We start from the raw sequence: 15,908 nt of genomic DNA, 5'->3' as shown, positions 1-15,908 counted from the left end.
TTTACCAGATGGGTGAGTTAACACTTTTTGGATTTTTTTTTCGACATGGTCCCCTTGGCGGTTCGGCTTTTTTTGCGATGAAATATTTTTTGCGATCGATGAACGACACACCACGGAGAGAGAAATTTGCTCGACCACGATTGAACTTCTTGACACGCGCGAACGGAGGAGAAATGTGACGGGGACTCGGTTTGACAAGGGAGGACAAACAACAATTGAGGAAAGCACGGGCACGTTATGATTTTCTACTCGAGTCGCCACTATTCGATCACCCATGCATAATACTCGAATCTTCACCACGCAGACACCAATTCATCGATCAAAGCCAATCTACCAAGGGGACCGCATAGTCAGGCTGTCGGATGGGTTTTCTGACTGCAATCAATAGGGCGTCTCCAAGAGTACCAGGTTATCGGGCGTCACCTGCCCACCGAGGCCAACCCCACGCCCAAGCTGTACCGCATGCGCATCTTTGCGCCCAACACCGTTGTCGCTAAGTCGCGGTTCTGGTACTTCCTGACCCAGCTCCGCAAGGTCAAGAAGGCCAACGGTGAGATCGTCAGCCTCAACGTGGTATGTCTACGATGCCTCCGCAAAAAAAGGTCATATGGCAAGTGTCGGCTGACACTCCACCTCTCTCCAGATCAGCGAGAAGCGCCCCCTCAAGGTCAAGAACTTCGGTATCTGGCTCCGCTACGACTCGCGCTCCGGTACCCACAACATGTACAAGGAGTTCCGTGAGATGAGCCGCACCGAGGCTGTTGAGGCTCTCTACCAGGACATGGCTGCCCGCCACCGTGCCCGTTTCGGTTCCATCCACGTACGTTCCATCACTCTTGCCTGCTTTCTGGAGGCTCCCAACAACCAATTTCTAACGAATCCCCGCAGATCCTCAAGGTTGTTGAGATCGAGAACGCCGACACCATCCGCCGCCCTTACATCAAGCAGCTCCTCACCAAGGACCTCAAGTTCCCCCTGCCCCACCGCTCCGTCAAGCCTGGCAAGAAGCTGTACGCTTACTCTCGCCCCTCTACCTTCGCGTAAATGTGAGGATTTGGGTGTGGGGAAGTGGAGTGTAGGAATGAATGACTATGTTATGGCCATAGCATGCACGAAGGACACGGATCACGCGGAGAACAAGGCGTGTATCTACAACCCAGAAAATGGGACGGATGGTTTTTATGTCTCTTTAGTAGTCCTCTGCAGCGACCCTTTCAAGTTATTTCACAAAAATACCGGGGTTATTTCTTTTTTGTTCACTCAACCTACTTTTCTGGTTCTGTGGGTTCGTAGATCTTCATTCTTAGTTGGATTAAGATAATCTATCCCATCTGTGACCAAATCTTGAGGGCGGGTGGCTAGAACAGTCGGCCTCGGGGTGACGGCCAGTCTGAACCTTTCCGCTCCGTGCGGTTCGAGCACTTGGGCGCTGTGTGCTCGCCTTACGCCAAGTCCGGGTCCAGATCTTGATGGCAGTGTGACAGCAGAAACAGCAAACAGGGCCTGGCTCGGATCTATGCATAGTGGGTACGAGAACTGGCACATCTGTCGGATGAACACTTGGGAGGATGTGGGAAAAGACATTCCGGGCTTGACATCATCCACTTTCCACCCTTGATTCGGCTGCAGGATGCAGATAGAAAGACAGCCACTTGATCGTTCACCGTTCGATGAGCACGCCATCGGCCCAGTCTAGTGGTTGTGCACTGCTTCTGTGGGTGAACATGCACGGTTACGTATCTAATTGAAGCATCAGCAGCCGTACGTCTTCTTGAGATGAGCCCCTAGGTAGCCATTCTTGTTGCCTCAAAGTCGATTCGGACGTAAATATAATCGAGTCCGGACTGCTGTATATCGAATGCCGAGATTGCAGTTTGCCAAGGACTATATCCATCAAGAACCAACGGCGTACTGGCCCCGAGGACACAAAGATGACTTGCTCTACGTGCAAATCACAAAAGAGCCTCAATGGATGAAGTGGCACGTTGTTTCTTAGTCTCAGGTATGCGAAGATGCACACAATGCCTGGAAAATTGCCTACTATGATCCGACCCCGATTGCCGGGGCTGGGTTAGTAATACATGCGGAATTACCGTCAGGAACGGACATTGCGTCATGTGCGAGAACGGCGCTTCGGAGTCCGAAGTTGAAGGGAGGATCTCAAATAACACCATCACCCGTCCGAGCTTTTCCCTACTCTCTGCACACCCATTCCCCCCCCGACAGTCCCATTGAGCACGTATTTGTCCTCAATCTGACTTTCAAAATGTTCGCTCGTCAAGCTTTCCGCTGCTCTCAGTCTCTGAAGCAGGTAAGCACTTCCATCCGAAAGATTGTTGTGTCTAGCGGTCGCAATTTTTTCCGCCCGTTCCTGGGACCGATCCCTCCCCCAGGAAGAATGAGTTTGCGCTGATTGCTGTTTTGACAGGGCTTCCGCAAGTACTCTACGGAGGCGCCCAAGGCCAAGGCCTCCTTGGCTCCCATCTACGTTGGTGTCGGTCTTGCCGGTCTGGGTGTTGGTCTGTACCGCTACAACTCGGCCTCCTCTGCCACCGCCGAGGCCCCCGTCGTCCGCGAGAAGGTTTTCAGGGGTGGTGACCAGGGATGGTTCGACCTGAAGCTGTCCGAGATCGAGGTTCTCAACCACAACACCAAGCGCTTGCGCTTCGAGTTCGAGGATAAGGAGGCCGTCTCTGGTCTTCAGGTTGCCTGTGAGTAGAACGATACTGGAGAAACTTCGCAGACGACTGATGTGCTCCGTTAGCTGCCCTCTTGACCAAGTTCAAGCCCGTCGATGCTAAGGCCGTGATCCGCCCTTACACCCCTACCAGCGATGAGGGTTAGTGGCGCGCTCTCCCTTGTTTTTTTTTTTTTTTTTTTTTTCTGGTGGGAATACTGACCCTGCATATGCAGAGACCCCCGGGTACATCGACCTTGTCGTCAAGGTCTACCCCGACGGAGCCATGTCCAACTACCTGCACAACATGAACGTCGGCCAGCGCCTGGACTTCAAGGGCCCCATCGTCAAGTACCCCTGGGAGACCAACAAGCACAAGCACATCACCCTGATTGCCGGTGGTACCGGTATCACCCCGATGTACCAGCTGGCCCGTGAGATCTTCAAGAACCCCGAGGACCAGACCAAGGTCACCCTCGTGTTCGGCAACGTGACCGAGCAGGACATCCTCCTGAAGAAGGAGTTCGAGGAGCTCGAGAACACCTACCCCCGGCGCTTCCGGGCCTTCTACGTCCTGGACCAGCCCCCCAAGGAGTGGACCGGCGGCAAGGGCTTCATCAGCAAGGAGCTCCTGAAGACCGTCCTCCCCGAGCCCAAGGAGGAGAACATCAAGATCTTCGTGTGCGGTCCCCCCGGCCTGTACAAGGCCATCAGCGGCCCCAAGAAGAGCCCCGCCGACCAGGGCGAGCTGTCCGGTGTCCTGGCCGAGCTGGGCTACAGCAAGGACCAGGTATTCAAGTTCTAAGCCAGCTGTGTATGATAACTATGAAGCTCTCTCTTTCTCTGTTTCTTTTCGGCGATTCGTTCTCTCCCACGGGGAGTTGAATGTGGACCCTTTGCGGGGGTTTAGAAGGCACGTCCTTGTTATATTAGAGACCTTGGATCTAGCGAGCAGCGATTTTTTCCTGCGAGTAGGCGCGAAATGATATACCTAGCCTTGATCTTCGAAGATAAGTGTGTTTCGTGTGTATGACCGCAGTTTTGCTCTGCAGATACCACTCTCGGATGACCTCGATCTTCAGCATGACTGTAACCAAATCACTTTGCTGAGTGATCTCAGCACACTTTTGAGTCTCGATGTGCTGCACCGTACTCACTAGTTCCATTCTAGTGCCATTGAATAGTATTCCAAATAAACAATACTACTTCTAAAATAACTCTGTGTGTCTCATAAGCCATATATGAACCAAGTACGTTGCGACATGGACAGCAGACCTGGGCCGCGGGCCTGGGCGGGGGGAGGGGAGTGATGCTGCACGGGGCAGTGTTCTTTCTGGCGGGGGGCGGCAGCGCCCATAGACAAGATATAACTCTTAAGTTACTATCCCGTCCTCACCGACAAGTCCAGCTGTGTCAGTCACCCAACTTACGACGAATCCCATCTTGGTGGCATTTCGAGTACGTACTGGGGTTAATTTCAACAATGGAAAAGTATAGTCTCGAGGAAAACTCATGTACGCACCTACATTCTACATACCCCAACGCGACTGATTTACGGAAGGTGGTTTCTATTCCAGTTGGTGGTGGTCATGGTAGCTTAGCTAGCCTGGTGACCACGGGAAGCAAGTGCGCTGCACTGAGAGCGAGGTGAAAGGTGCGGGTGCGTGCGGGGTACTGTACCAACCTAGCGGACGCGCCCGGAGCGGGAGTGTATGTACTGTACGGCGAGTACCAGCGGTGAGGGGAGATTCGAACCGGAGTTGCTGGACATGGACAAAGAGATGAGGACACGAATTACTATAGTTATTCTTTGTCCCTGGGGTTATTGAGCATGGGGTGTATTATCTGGGGAGGGCTTGTATTTTGGGTTGAGTGTATTCTTTGACTGTATTTTTATGATAGTTATTCTTTATGGAAGTCAATTTTATCTGTGGGGGGTTGACAGAAGAAATAGGCGTCCGCGCGACGTAGCCGCGCCTAAATCCATCAGATACATCATGTTTGTTTGTGGTGGGTGCTTTGGGCGGGGAGGGGGGCGAGGCGGCGAGAGAGGGTAAGCGAGAGGAAAAGCATGTTCTGCGGGCGGGGAAGGGAGGCTGTTGTGCTGTGGCCACGGGGACTGGACTTGGGTGCCCTGGGTGCCCTGGGTGTCCTGGGTGCCCTGGGTGTCCTGGGTGTCCTGGGTGTCCTGGGTGTCCTGGGTAGTAGTGGGTTTCAGCGGGTTTCAGCGGGTTGCTGAGCAGCTGAGACTGGACGGGGTGCGAGTGTGAGCGAGTTTCCGAATGGGCCCGAAACCGTAGGGTGTGTGTGTGTGCTGCAGGGCGCTATTAGCGACAAGCCTGACGGGGGGAGGATCGGGGGGGAAAGCGGGGGGGGGTGGTGCTTGTTGGTAAGTTGTTTACAAGTGTTTAGGGGAGTTGGGGAGGACGGCGGCTCCCGCTGCTTACTTCCCCCCCCTCCCCTAAAGACTGCTAGGGTGAAGGGTGCTCAGGGTGCTCAGGGTGCTCAGGGTGCTCAGCCCCCCCAGCCCTGAAGAAAAGGACTTTCAGCGCTCGGCCAGAGCAGACTCGAAAGTTGGTGTCTCCTAAGCCCAAAGCAGCGACCACTGCCAGCGTCCACCGGTCCCCCCCCGTCCCCGGGCCATCGGCCCATCACTATTTAGAAGGGAGTCTTCCCGCTAAGCTCGGGACTCCGCTAGCGAATTTTCTTCCTTCTTTTTCCTTCCCTTCCCACCCTCCCGTCTCTCTTCCCACACTTTCTTTCCTTTCTTCCCACTCTTCCCCCTCCCACCACCACCCCCCAAAACTGCACATCTCTCCACCTGTCCTCCCAACCCCCCCTCCTCCAAACGTTCAGAAGTCGCGGTATTCGCCACCACCCGTTTGTCGCATCATGTCGCCCAAGGAGGATTCCAAGGCCAGTGATGCCACTATCACTGTCAATGTAGATGATTTCACGCGCACTCGTGATAATGTAAGTTTCCTTGCTGATCTCTTTCATCTTTTTGTTGTTTTGATTGCCTGGTGAGCGGTGGGCGCTCCTCCCGGCTGCCCCCAAACCCGGGCGACTTGGGCCGCCGCGCTCCTCTCAACCATCGCCTACGCGTCAGTAAACAACGCGGCGCTTTCCTGATGCAAAGTCGAGAGTCGGGAAGGCCTGCTTGATTCGAATTTCATTTTGTTACACCAGCCATCCATTCATCAGTGGGCTTGTACCCTGCCTAGGCTCCTCAGCCCTCCTCTGACTTTGCGCGCCACCGCCTCCTGCTTTGTTTGGCATTGGTAATGCTTGCTTGCCACGGCCCGATGCGCCCCGCCCCGGCGCATCGCATCCCTCCTTCACCGCAAGCTTCACCTCCCCCATTGACCCGCCCACCCCCAATCGTCACTCGTTCAATGGCGCCCTATTGCAAACATGTCTTTGATTCAGCATTAATCTAACAATCTCCTAGGTCATCGCCAGCCTCGCGCAACTGGCCAAAGCGGTCACCACCGTGCAGGAAGCTTACATCAACCATGCCAACACTGTCCTGGGCCGGGATCCCGTTCCTCTGCTTGACCTGAGCCACCTCACCAGCGGCATTACCGGCGCTCTCTATGGCTCTGGTGCTCGCGGCACGAGCCCTGGCGCGAACGCGGACACGGATGGGAAGAAGAAGCGCAAGCGCGCTCCTCCGGACCCGAACGCTCCCAAGCGCGCCCTGACCCCCTTCTTCCTCTACATGCAACACAACCGCTCCGTCATCGCTAAGGACTTGGGTCCCAACGCGAAGCCTAAGGAGGTCTCGGACGAGGGTACCCGCCGCTGGGCCGAGATGGAAGAATCCGAGAAGGAGGTATGTTGCTGCCCGTCTGCCATTTACTATCGATTCCCCCGAGAGGACTAGACTAATATTGCGGGACAGATCTGGAAGAAACTTTACGCGGATAACCTGGCTGAGTACAGGAAAAAGGTAGTGGCGTACAAGGCTGGACTGCCCTATGAGGATGACCTCAAGGCTGAAAACCAGCTGCACCAAGGCATGGAGACCGGTGAGCCCTCGGATGAGTCGGAAGAGGAGGAAGAGGAGGAGGAAGGGGAAGAGGAAGAGGAAGAAGAGTCCTCGCCGGAGCCTGTTCGGGAGCCCACTCCGCCGCGCAGCGGTAAGCGCCGCCGCAGCGAAGGCAAGCCTTCTCTGACCAAGGAGACCGCGACCCCCAGCGCCAAGAAGGAGTCTCCCGAGAAGAAGAAGCGTACCTCTGCCCGGAAAGAGAAGGAGACGCAAGATGAGCAACCCCCCGCCTCGGCTCGCAAGACCGCGAGCGCAGAAGCTAAGCGCACCAAGAAGAAGCGCAAGAGCGAGGTTGGTAATGAGGAGTAAATTCGGTCCCGAGGGATCTGTTTATATCGGGACGATGACCATGTATATGGGATGAGATGTTTGATCTGAATGCTGCATGTAGCATATGGGGATTGGATCTATTTCTGGATTGATGCGCTCTCTTATGGAATGCTGTTGCTGATGCTGTTGCTGTTGCTGATGCTGTTGCTGTTGCTGTTGCTGTTGCTGCTGGGTTTGTTTTGCGGGCCTGATGTCAACGGAGTCTGCGGATTGACGGGTGGGGTTATTAGTGGGTGTGTTTGTCTTTTTCTTTCCCTTTCAGTTTGAATCATATTTTTTTACTTCCTGAAATCCTTTTTTTTTTTTTTTTCTATTTCTGTTAGCTTTGAGAATTTATAAGAGCTTCTTATGAACGTGATAAATGGCAGTGGCCGGTGACTGCCGATGGAATCCACAGCTTGACTGGAAAGCGTTAGTCACTCGGCAGACGCGCCGCTGCGATAGGTCATCCGCTGGCTTATCAGCTCCAGCTTCGACTTTCCTTGCCCGCCGCTTATCGGCAGCTCATCTCTCGTTCCCCACATTATTTCTCGTTCTTAACCTGGAATTTCCCCCCCTCGTGGTGGCCCATCTGCGTAGAGTCCCCAGTCGAAAGCTCTCGCCCTCTCTCTTGTACCCACGGGGTAATTCTTGGCTACTGTTTGCCTTGCCATTTCTGTCGCCGTGAAGGGGCGCTGCGACTATATTAGGTAGACAAGAGCCCACTGCCCGCCGCTGTCAACCATGCATTTGGTACCAAAGGAGGTCTGTGCCCCATCTTATCTTCTCCCAAAGTCTATACCCAAGCTGATCAGTATCGCGCCTCTCTAGCTTGACAAGCTCGTCATCTCTCAGTTGGGATTCCTGGCTCAGCGCCGTCTCGCACGTGGCGTGCGACTCAACCATGCGGAAGCTTCGGTACGTTGCATAAAAGAACTGCTCCTGTGCAGAGTTGACCCTCGATTGACGAGGAGAAGCGGCTAATCGCATATCTTCAGGCCTTGATTTCATCCAACCTGCAGGAGGTAACTCATTCCCTTGAGGCTTGCTACCTTTCCCGTGACTTACCCTCATGCTTGCGCAGTTGATCCGTGATGGAGAGTATTCCGTGGCCGATCTCATGTCCATCGGCAAGACCATGCTGGGTCGCCGGCACGTCCTTCCCTCGGTCGTCTCGACCCTGGTCGAACTGCAAGTCGAGGGAACCTTCCCGACGGGCACGTACCTTGTGACTGTGCACCACCCGATCAGCAGCGACGACGGGGATCTGGAAAAGGCGCTCTACGGAAGCTTTCTCCCCATTCCGCCGGCCGACGCGTTCCCGGACCCGGACCCCGCCAACTATACGCCCGAGAGCATGCCCGGAGCCATTGTGCCGGTCCCGAACAGTCGCATCGCGCTCAACCAAGGAAGGAAGCGCATCAAGCTCAAGGTCATGAGCAAGGGTGACAGGCCCATCCAGGTCGGCTCCCATTATCATTTTATCGAAACGAACCCGCAGCTGCACTTTGACCGCCTCCGCGCGTATGGATACCGGCTGGACATCCCCGCTGGCACGTCCGTGCGGTTCGAGCCGGGTGACACCAAGGTCGTCACGCTCGTGGAGATCGGGGGCCACCAGATCATCCGGGGCGGAAACTGTCTGGCTTCCGGCAAGGTGGATCTCAGCCGTGCCGAAGAGATTATGATGCGCTTGCAGGCAGACGGATTCGCTCATGTTTCCGAACCTACGGCGGACGCCGCGCTTGTTACGCCCTTCTCCATGGAGCGGGAGGTGTATGTGCGCATGTTCGGCCCCACGACTGGAGATTTGGTGCGCTTGGGGTTGACCAACCTCTGGGTACGCGTTGAAAAGGACTACACGACTTACGGAGACGAGTGCACGTTCGGTGGTGGCAAGGTGATTCGGGATGGGATGGGCCAGTCTTCGGACAAGTCCACCGCGGAGTGTCTGGATACGGTTATTACGAACGCGTTGATCATTGACTGGACTGGCATCTTCAAGGCCGATATTGGTATCAGGGAAGGGATTATCGTTGGCATCGGCAAAGCTGGAAACCCGGACATCATGGATGGCGTTACGCCGGGTATGGTTATTGGCTCTTCGACAGATGTGATTGCTGGAGAGAACAAGATCGTGACTGCTGGTGGTTTCGATACGCACATTCATTTCATCTGCCCTCAACAGGCGGACGAGGCATTGGCTTCTGGCATCACGACATTCCTGGGTGGAGGTACGGGTCCCTCGACCGGATCCAATGCCACCACCTGCACCCCTGGACCCACGCACATGCGCCAAATGATCCAGGCGTGCGATCGCATCCCGATGAACATCGGTATCACGGGTAAGGGTAACGACTGCGGTGGAGTGAGCATTGAGGAACAGATCAAGGCGGGTGCTGCGGGATTGAAGCTACACGAGGACTGGGGCTCTACGCCCGCTGCGATCGATAAATGTCTCGAGCTGTGCGATGAGTACGATGTGCAGTGCATGATCCACACCGACACACTGAACGAGTCCGGCTTTGTTGAGCAGACGATTGAAGCCTTCAAGAACCGCACGATACACACCTACCACACAGAGGGAGCGGGCGGCGGCCACGCCCCCGACATCATCTCGGTGGTGGAGCACCCCAATGTCCTCCCCAGTAGCACCAACCCGACCCGCCCATTCACCATGAACACCCTGGACGAGCACCTCGACATGCTGATGGTGTGCCACCACCTGTCCAAGAACATCGCGGAGGACGTCGCCTTCGCGGAGAGCCGGATCCGCGCGGAGACGATCGCCGCCGAGGATGTGCTTCACGATCTCGGGGCCATCAGCATGATGTCCTCCGACTCGCAGGCCATGGGCCGCTGCGGCGAGGTGATCCTGCGGACATGGAACACGGCGCACAAGAATAAGGCGCAGCGTGGGTTCCTGCCCGAGGACGAGGGCACGGGGGCCGACAACTTCCGCGTCAAGCGCTACGTCAGCAAGTACACGATCAACCCGGCCATCGCGCAGGGTATGGCGCACATGATCGGCAGCATCGAGGTGGGCAAGATCGCGGACTTGGTGCTGTGGTCGCCCAGCTCGTTCGGCACCAAGCCTGCACAGGTGCTGAAGAGTGGAATGATCGTGATGTCCAAGATGGTAGGTTCCTCTTGCATGTTTAAATCATCAGCCAAACTGACAACAATCCTAGGGCGACCCCAACGCTTCCATCCCCACCGTGCAACCCGTGATCATGCGTCCTCAATTTGGGGTAAGCTTTTCTTCCTAACCGTGTGATAGTAAGCTAATAACCCCCATCAGGCTATGGTCCCCAGCACCTCGATCATGTTCGTCTCGCAGGCCTCCATCGACGCCGGCGTCGTCCAGACCTACGGTCTCCAGAAGCGGATCGCGGCCGTCAAGAACTGCCGCAACATCGGCAAGGCGGACATGAAGTTCAACGACATCATGCCGAAGATGAAGGTCGATCCCGAGAGCTACCGCGTCGAAGCCGACGGGATGCTCTGTGACGCGGAACCGGCGGAGACTCTGCCGCTGACGCAGGATTACTTTGTTTACTGATGTAGTCCGGTTATGTGGAAGGTGAGGATGATGGAAATAAAGAAAGAAAAGGGGTGGGGTAGGATTATACCTAGTAGTCGTGTGACGAGTTTCCTTTGATGATGCAGTGATACCTTTTGGGTTCTCTTATTTTTGCTTGTCTTTTTCTTATGGGTGATATACAGACTAGCCTTTTTTTGTCATTCTTGTGTACAGACTTTTTGGCCTGAGGGGAGGAGGGCTATTTACTTATTATAAAGCTGGAGGCGAGGCTTATTTAGGAGTTGCTTGTGGGTGGGTGGGTGGCTTTCGATCTCGGAATGGTGTAGATACCCGAGGTAGGAGGGGAGGTAGGTCAGGTAATGTCAACGACAGCCCGAGATCAATCACTCTTGTTCTTTTCCTTCCGTTAGGCTTATCAATGATAACATCAGGAGGCCATCCACGAAGTAATTACATTACAGTCCCAAAACCAATCCCTACCCCAACTTATCTTACATTCTGACCCAACAAGGGAAACAACATCCATCACAACATCCCAACCTCCCCAACACCGCAAACCATTCTTCCCTGTTAATCTCGCGCAAAGCTAAACCCACCCCCTTTCCATAAATGATAGGAGAAGGTCGGAGGTTAAAGCTCCATCTCAACCTCCGAATGATTATTCCCCGTCGACATCAGCGCCACGGCCGTCGCCCACGCCTCGTAGCTGTCCGCCTGCGCGGCGCGGTAGGCGTCCTCGCGTTGGGTCCGGGTCTGTGTGCGGCGGTTGGTGGTGGAGGGTCGGTGGCTCCGGTGGCGTTTCGTGGGAGGTTGGTTATCGCTTCTGTGGGGGCGGTTGGAGGTGGAGCTGGCTGAGGAGGGGGATGGGGATGGTGAGGGTGAAGGCGAGGTGAGGAGGTCGTCGATTAGGGTTTCGTCTTCTTCTTCTTCTTCCTCTGGGGAAGAGGTGGGGTCGGGGTTTGTCTGGGAATGGGTGGTGGTGGGTGAGGGTGTGGTGTTGCCCGGGGCGGGGAGAGTGTGGTTGTCTCGGGTTTGTTGGGGCTCTGGTGCTGGGGGAGTTGTGCCTGTGCCTGTGTCTGTGTCTGGGGACGCGGGGATGGTTTTGTTGTTGTCTTCGAGTAGCGGGTCTAGCTGGGTTGATGAATGGGAGAGGTCGTGGTCGGCTACATCATCGGAGGCCTGCTCGTGGGTCATCATCGGCCACGACGATGGAAGGGAGCTCAGATTGTAGGCTTCGCGTTGGGAGTCGGGCATGGCGTGGAGGAAGGTCCATGCTTGTCGGATTGTGTTGCGGTGGATTCGGGCCGTTTGGGGTGTTGCGGGGGGGATGATGGGGGCTTGGGATGGCGTGGTGGTTGCAGTGGGGCTTGGGTTGGGGAAGGGAGTGGTGGGATTGTAGGTGGTTTCGTTGATCGTCGCGAAGGAGGATGGGAGGTTGAGGTCCTCTGTGGAAGGCGTTGACGAGGAGAGTGTCGGAATATTCTTGCGTGGTGGACGCGGAGGAGGTGGCAGTGACGGTGAGGGTGGTGGCTTCTCGCGTGCTTCGGACTGCTGGGTGTCGAGTGTCATGCCGGATGACTGTTGGCTTGATTGTGGGGTCACCGAGGGAACTGCTTGCCTGGACCGTTTCCTTCGATGGACCAGTTCCTCGTCATTGGAAATCATGTCGCGCATCACCTGGTCGTGAGCAAACTCGGTGCCGGAACAGAGGTGGCCGAAGAGGTTCTGCATCGAGATATCTTCGGTCCAGGTCACCGGGTCGACGGTGCAAGGGTGGATGTCTTTCGGTTTGAACGCGGCAACTAGATCACACAATTCCGAATACGAGGAGTGTCGGGAGTAGGGGAAGCGCTGGCTTCATTGTTAGTGAATGCAAAAGCGGCGCTATAGGGATCTTACTTACGATGACTTTGGGAGGCGCCTCGCCTTCCGGAGGATGCTCGTCACCCAGCAATTGTGTTTCCTCAGCACGACCCCGGCCGAGCATCTTGACCAACTTCTCCAGAGGCATCTCATCTGCGTCCTTCAATCCAAAGCTGTCCAATGGAAGCACCTGTCTTTTCGACTCGAAGGCCTCGATAAGAGCCTGTCTAGTGTGCGATAGTGCCTGGGTGTCATGGATCCGCTCGAAACAAAGCTTCTCCAGCTGCTCCAAGGCAGACTTGTCGGGCAGCTCGAGCTCGTGAATCTGATACAGATCACCCCCTCCTCCCCCAGCCCCCAACTCGGGCATTTCGGAGCCGTCCTTGGTCCGATTGACCACCGGGATAATGTAAACGGTGTCCTTGGATCTCGCTACCGAACACTGCACGCCGGGCTCGCAGCTATGTATTCGAGCGCGCTCGTCCTCGCTCAGACAGCCTGGAACGTAACGGTTTCCTAGTTCAAACCCACAGAGCGAGGGGACCTCGTTGATGCCCCCTTCAACCCGCGACGAAGCGAGAGACCTATACAAGTCCATCTGGTATCGATCGACGTGAACCTTATGAGGTTAGCATCATGAGCAGTCCTGATGCTACGGATAGACCAAAGTACCTTGGATCGAAGCGCCGCAGCAAGAGTCATCCAGACCTCTTCGTACCCCATGGTCCATGCACGGAAGTAGAACATCGTATTCTCGGGGTAGGCTTCGACCTTGCGCAGCAATTCGGCCAGGCCTTCCACTTTCGACGGGAACACGCGACAGATGCGGGATGGACGGGCGAAGGTGGTGTCGAGGTAGATCTTGTCCAGCTGCTTGGTCCCTAACGTGTAGGGAACCAAGATCGGATACCGGATGATGCTGTTGACCCACCAGGGTTCAGCTACATCGCAATGTCAGGAACCGAGGAGAGTTCCCAAGGAAAGGACCGACACACCTCGGATATCACCAGTGTACAGGATGGCCTTCCCATCGCCCTCGATCAGAAACATCACTGCACCGGTGCAATGGTTCGCATCGAGGAGGGTGACCCTGATGGACAGCCGTGGGGTCAGGTCAATCTCCGTTGGCGTGTTCAGTGGGATAGGCCTCTTGCTCAAGCGAGTCAGCAGTCTAGGGCAGGATAGGGCTAGTCGAGCGAAAATACCAGAAGCTTGGACAGGTGCTTGTAGTGCAGTCTGCGCGATTCGAGGATGCCTTTGCTGAAGTTCATCCGATGCGGATACTTTTCAATCCGTAGGAGTAGCTGACCATGCCATAAGATACTGCGCCAATGGGGCCTTCAAACAGGTCTAATCACCTCGCGTGTGGCTGCTGAGCAGTAGATGAAGGGCGCTCGGAAGGACTCGAGTCCCTGCAGGTGGTCACTATGCACATGGCTCAGGAAGCAGACCAGCGGGGGAGGTCTGTCTGGGCTCTTGCGGAAGTAATCGACTGGCAATGACCATCAGCATCAAGGCTATTCATTGAAGAGAAAGTTGGTTGCAAGATGATTTACTTTGTATATAGGGAAATTCTACTCGTCATCAGATATGCCCATATTAATCTATTGTGTGGTGTACACCACGAACCTTGGACAATTCCATCAAAGGTAGACATGATCTTTACTATCCTCCTGAAGATCGGATGGGTTCATGCTAAAGTATAATGAGCATTTTATATGGATGAAGGGGGAGTTACTTGAGTCTGTGCTGCAGAGAGACTAGGGGGAAAGAGGAGAAAACGAAAAGGCAGAGAAAGAAGCAAGTATGACGGGTGGTAACGTGACTGGGCGTTTCGTGGATGGGAAATGGATGGGAATTCCTAGGAAAGGAAAGAGGAAAAAGAATGCTGCTGCACTTGACGCATTACTATTGCTTACTATTATTACTGCCTTACCTACCTGAAGGCGCCAACTCGTTGGCTCTGCTGCAATAACCCTTCATCAGCATCAGCATCAGCATCTGCTGTACTCCATAGTTACGGTAGTCCAGATCATACCGCCTTTTTGGCCCCGGGCCCAATTTTTACCCTTTCGGACATTGTCTGGCCCGTCGATTGTCTCAATCCACCCGCCAAACGGAAACGAGAAAGGAGATATTTCAAAGAGAGGAATACGAAAAAAAGACAAACGCAAAAACAAAAAGCCATGACGCTGGCCCAGAATCCTTCTCGATTCGAGTACCTACATGGACCCAGGCAGTCCAAGTGGCCTTGCAGTTGAGATGTTGAACTGTTGAACCTGTGTGAGGCGAGCGGGCGACGCGAATGAGTGCCAGAACGGACCCGCCCGCCAACGCAGGGCTGGTGTGCCATGCCATGCCATGCCATGCCATCATCACCACCACCACCACCACCACCACCACCACCACCGACGTGAGGCGGCCAGAGTGTCTTACACAGTTACGGTGATGGATCGACCTGTTGTCATCGATTCAGGTTGGCTACGACTCCACGCTGTCGGTCTCCGATGCGATGCGCTGGTCATTTGCCTGCGTGGTTTCGTCGATCCCAGAGTCAGCCGACTGATTCAGAGTTGAACGGCCGATAAGTATAAAAAGGTCAACCCAGATCACACAGGCACTCCTCCTCGTGAATTTCTCTTCCTTTTGTCCTCCTGTGATCACCGTCAGACTTCCTTCTCCGCTGCTTCTCCTCGCCCGAATCTGGGTAGCCTTGAATTAGACCGCATTCCACTAGAATGGGCCCGATTCCCCATCGTTTCTGATCGACAAGCGGGACGGATTAGGCTTCTAGTTCTAACGGTACCGTACCTGAAGCCAAGGCGTCGGGTGGTACGTCACATTATTATTCGCCTCCAAGAAGAATCGCTCCCTTTCCATTTGGGAATATCTCCGACAGATCATAGAAGGGAAAGGGAAGGGAGGGAGAAGAGAGTTGACTCCGTTCCTCACCTCATCAACCGGGCTCTCGGATCGCGTCTTCCATTGTTCTTCATTCATACCTCGACAACGCCTCGACTGCAACACCTCCAATTCCACGTGTATATACGGTAGGGATTCCATGCGATTATCCCGGAGAGACATGCCGGCTTGCATTGTTCTCCCTTATTAGAGACTGTATGAGTACGGAGCGTTGGCTGAAACCTTGACCAAGTCGGGCTGCGTCCACGCACCTCCTGTCTCCTATTCTAGGCTTTCTAGCCCATCATCGATCGCTCATTCCGACCACTACTATTGTTGATCGACAATCTCCGGCTACCCCCTTCCGCAACCAGATACATCTCTGGTATCTTCCTCACCGTCTGAGCATTCCCCCTTCTTGCCCTCATTCTTTGTTCTCCTCATCTCACCCCAGTATCCGTGCACTTTTGTTACCCCATATCTGTCCTTAGGATCATCTTCTTTATACACTCTCCTACGTCTCCCATCCTTCACCGCATCTCTCCCTCGCTGCTTGCTTCTTA

At 54.8% G+C, this 15,908-nt stretch overlaps 6 protein-coding genes across 6 annotated transcripts; 5 read left to right on the top strand and 1 right to left on the bottom strand.

Moving 5' to 3' along the window:
* Positions 1-8: 8 nt before the first annotated feature.
* On the top strand, positions 9-1,044 carry BO82DRAFT_367839 (60S ribosomal protein eL20; the record flags this gene model as incomplete). Its single annotated transcript, XM_025637094.1, has 4 exons — positions 9-12; positions 389-573; positions 644-820; positions 889-1,044. 4 exons carry the CDS (start codon positions 9-11, stop codon positions 1,042-1,044), a joined length of 522 nt encoding a protein of 173 aa, XP_025488467.1.
* Positions 1,045-2,176: 1,132 nt separating this feature from the next.
* BO82DRAFT_357508 (cytochrome b5 reductase family protein) lies at positions 2,177-3,703 on the top strand. Its single transcript, XM_025636036.1, has 4 exons — positions 2,177-2,311; positions 2,429-2,711; positions 2,765-2,839; positions 2,914-3,703. The coding sequence occupies exons 1-4, from the start codon at positions 2,267-2,269 to the stop codon at positions 3,480-3,482; spliced, it is 972 nt and encodes a 323-aa protein (XP_025488466.1). The 5' UTR covers positions 2,177-2,266; the 3' UTR covers positions 3,483-3,703.
* Positions 3,704-5,402: 1,699 nt separating this feature from the next.
* On the top strand, positions 5,403-7,349 carry BO82DRAFT_357506 (HMG box protein). The gene is made up of 3 exons (XM_025636035.1): positions 5,403-5,650; positions 6,129-6,512; positions 6,582-7,349. The coding sequence occupies exons 1-3, from the start codon at positions 5,570-5,572 to the stop codon at positions 7,035-7,037; spliced, it is 921 nt and encodes a 306-aa protein (XP_025488465.1). The 5' UTR covers positions 5,403-5,569; the 3' UTR covers positions 7,038-7,349.
* BO82DRAFT_159448 (uncharacterized protein) lies at positions 7,229-7,837 on the top strand. The gene has a single exon (XM_025630246.1). It carries the CDS (start codon positions 7,420-7,422, stop codon positions 7,723-7,725), a length of 306 nt encoding a protein of 101 aa, XP_025488464.1. The 5' UTR covers positions 7,229-7,419; the 3' UTR covers positions 7,726-7,837.
* Positions 7,600-10,918, top strand: BO82DRAFT_435191 (urease Ure). Its single transcript, XM_025641006.1, has 6 exons — positions 7,600-7,802; positions 7,869-7,955; positions 8,036-8,062; positions 8,122-10,176; positions 10,229-10,288; positions 10,339-10,918. The coding sequence occupies exons 1-6, from the start codon at positions 7,782-7,784 to the stop codon at positions 10,597-10,599; spliced, it is 2,511 nt and encodes an 836-aa protein (XP_025488463.1). The 5' UTR covers positions 7,600-7,781; the 3' UTR covers positions 10,600-10,918.
* A 102-nt stretch (positions 10,919-11,020) lies between these two features.
* On the bottom strand, positions 11,021-14,101 carry BO82DRAFT_386029 (putative DNA repair protein; the record flags this gene model as incomplete). Its single annotated transcript, XM_025638223.1, has 8 exons — positions 11,021-12,432; positions 12,485-13,063; positions 13,117-13,385; positions 13,440-13,593; positions 13,650-13,748; positions 13,803-13,936; positions 14,001-14,018; positions 14,074-14,101. The coding sequence occupies 8 exons, from the start codon at positions 14,099-14,101 to the stop codon at positions 11,212-11,214; spliced, it is 2,502 nt and encodes an 833-aa protein (XP_025488462.1). The 3' UTR covers positions 11,021-11,211.
* Between the last annotated feature and the right edge of the window lie 1,807 nt (positions 14,102-15,908).

This window comes from Aspergillus uvarum, assembly GCF_003184745.1.
Source record: "Aspergillus uvarum CBS 121591 unplaced genomic scaffold BO82scaffold_58, whole genome shotgun sequence".
Taxonomy (NCBI): Eukaryota; Fungi; Ascomycota; class Eurotiomycetes; order Eurotiales; family Aspergillaceae; genus Aspergillus; species Aspergillus uvarum.
The sequence above is the reverse complement of the archived record's forward strand: the minus strand, read 5'-3'. Positions and strand labels throughout refer to the sequence as shown.